This window comes from Poecilia reticulata, unplaced genomic scaffold (genome assembly GCF_000633615.1).
Source record: "Poecilia reticulata strain Guanapo unplaced genomic scaffold, Guppy_female_1.0+MT scaffold_845, whole genome shotgun sequence".
Taxonomy (NCBI): Eukaryota; Metazoa; Chordata; class Actinopteri; order Cyprinodontiformes; family Poeciliidae; genus Poecilia; species Poecilia reticulata.
Genome location: NW_007615589.1, coordinates 1 through 791, shown reverse-complemented (window position 1 = coordinate 791; position 791 = coordinate 1). Strand labels below are relative to the sequence as shown.

General features: G+C 43.5%; 1 protein-coding gene across 1 annotated transcript in view; it reads left to right on the top strand.

The window, feature by feature from the left end:
* Positions 1 to 690, top strand: part of LOC103461246 (protein Niban-like) — a gene marked incomplete at both ends in the record, with an annotated part of 3,098 nt that extends 2,408 nt beyond the window's left edge. The window contains 2 exons of the mRNA XM_008403562.2: positions 364 to 479; positions 557 to 690. Coding sequence (XP_008401784.2) covers positions 364 to 479; positions 557 to 690 — 250 coding nt within the window. The remainder of the gene's footprint in view (positions 1 to 363; positions 480 to 556) is intronic.
* Positions 691 to 791: the final 101 nt, after the last annotated feature.

Below are 791 nucleotides of genomic sequence, written 5' to 3'. Positions count from 1 at the left end.
CCAAAGGAATATTATTGTTCGATGGGGGGAAAAAAGCATTTAAAAATAGTAAGAAAAATGCTGACTGGTACATTTTGGTTTGATGTAGAAATAAAAAATAATAAAAATAAAAAATCTTATTTTCTTTTCATCGTCTAATCGACACCATTTGACAACAGRAGTATGTCAGGGAGCAAAGAGAAGGCACTCAAAGTAGGACATTGTGGTTACTCACCAAACCAATCTAAACCACCAGTTCCACTTTGATTATAAACTAGCTGAAATTTAAAGATTCAAATTTATCAAACAAAAATCGATAAGTCGCGTTTAAGAGAGGACKATCGTCATTTCCAGAAGTCCTAACAAAGTCCTTATCTCCCTCAGACCCTTGGCARGATTTGCCCCACGAGAGCCAGGCGTATGCCCGAGCCCTGCGTCTGTACCTTCAGGAGAAAGGCTGCTATGCATCCTGGGAGAAGCTGCTGGGCACCGAAGAACAGGTCAGCAACGTTACCCCRCAGCTTCCTGTCTGCCTGTGAGCTGTCGGCAGCGGGCCTCACGTACGGGGTGTGTGCAGGTGCTGGCCCGCCAGGTGATGGAGGAAATGTTGTCATGGCTACAGAGCCAGCTTCAGTCTAAGGTGAAGGGCAAGAAGACGGAACGGATCCGACAATGGCAGGCAGTAAGTCCTACTAACAAACAGAGTGTTTTGTGTGTTATTAGTCACTGCTTAAAATCAAGCTTGGGTAGCAATTAGTTGTTTCTGACACGGTGATGTCAAGAACAATAACAATAAAAAAAACTAAACGTGA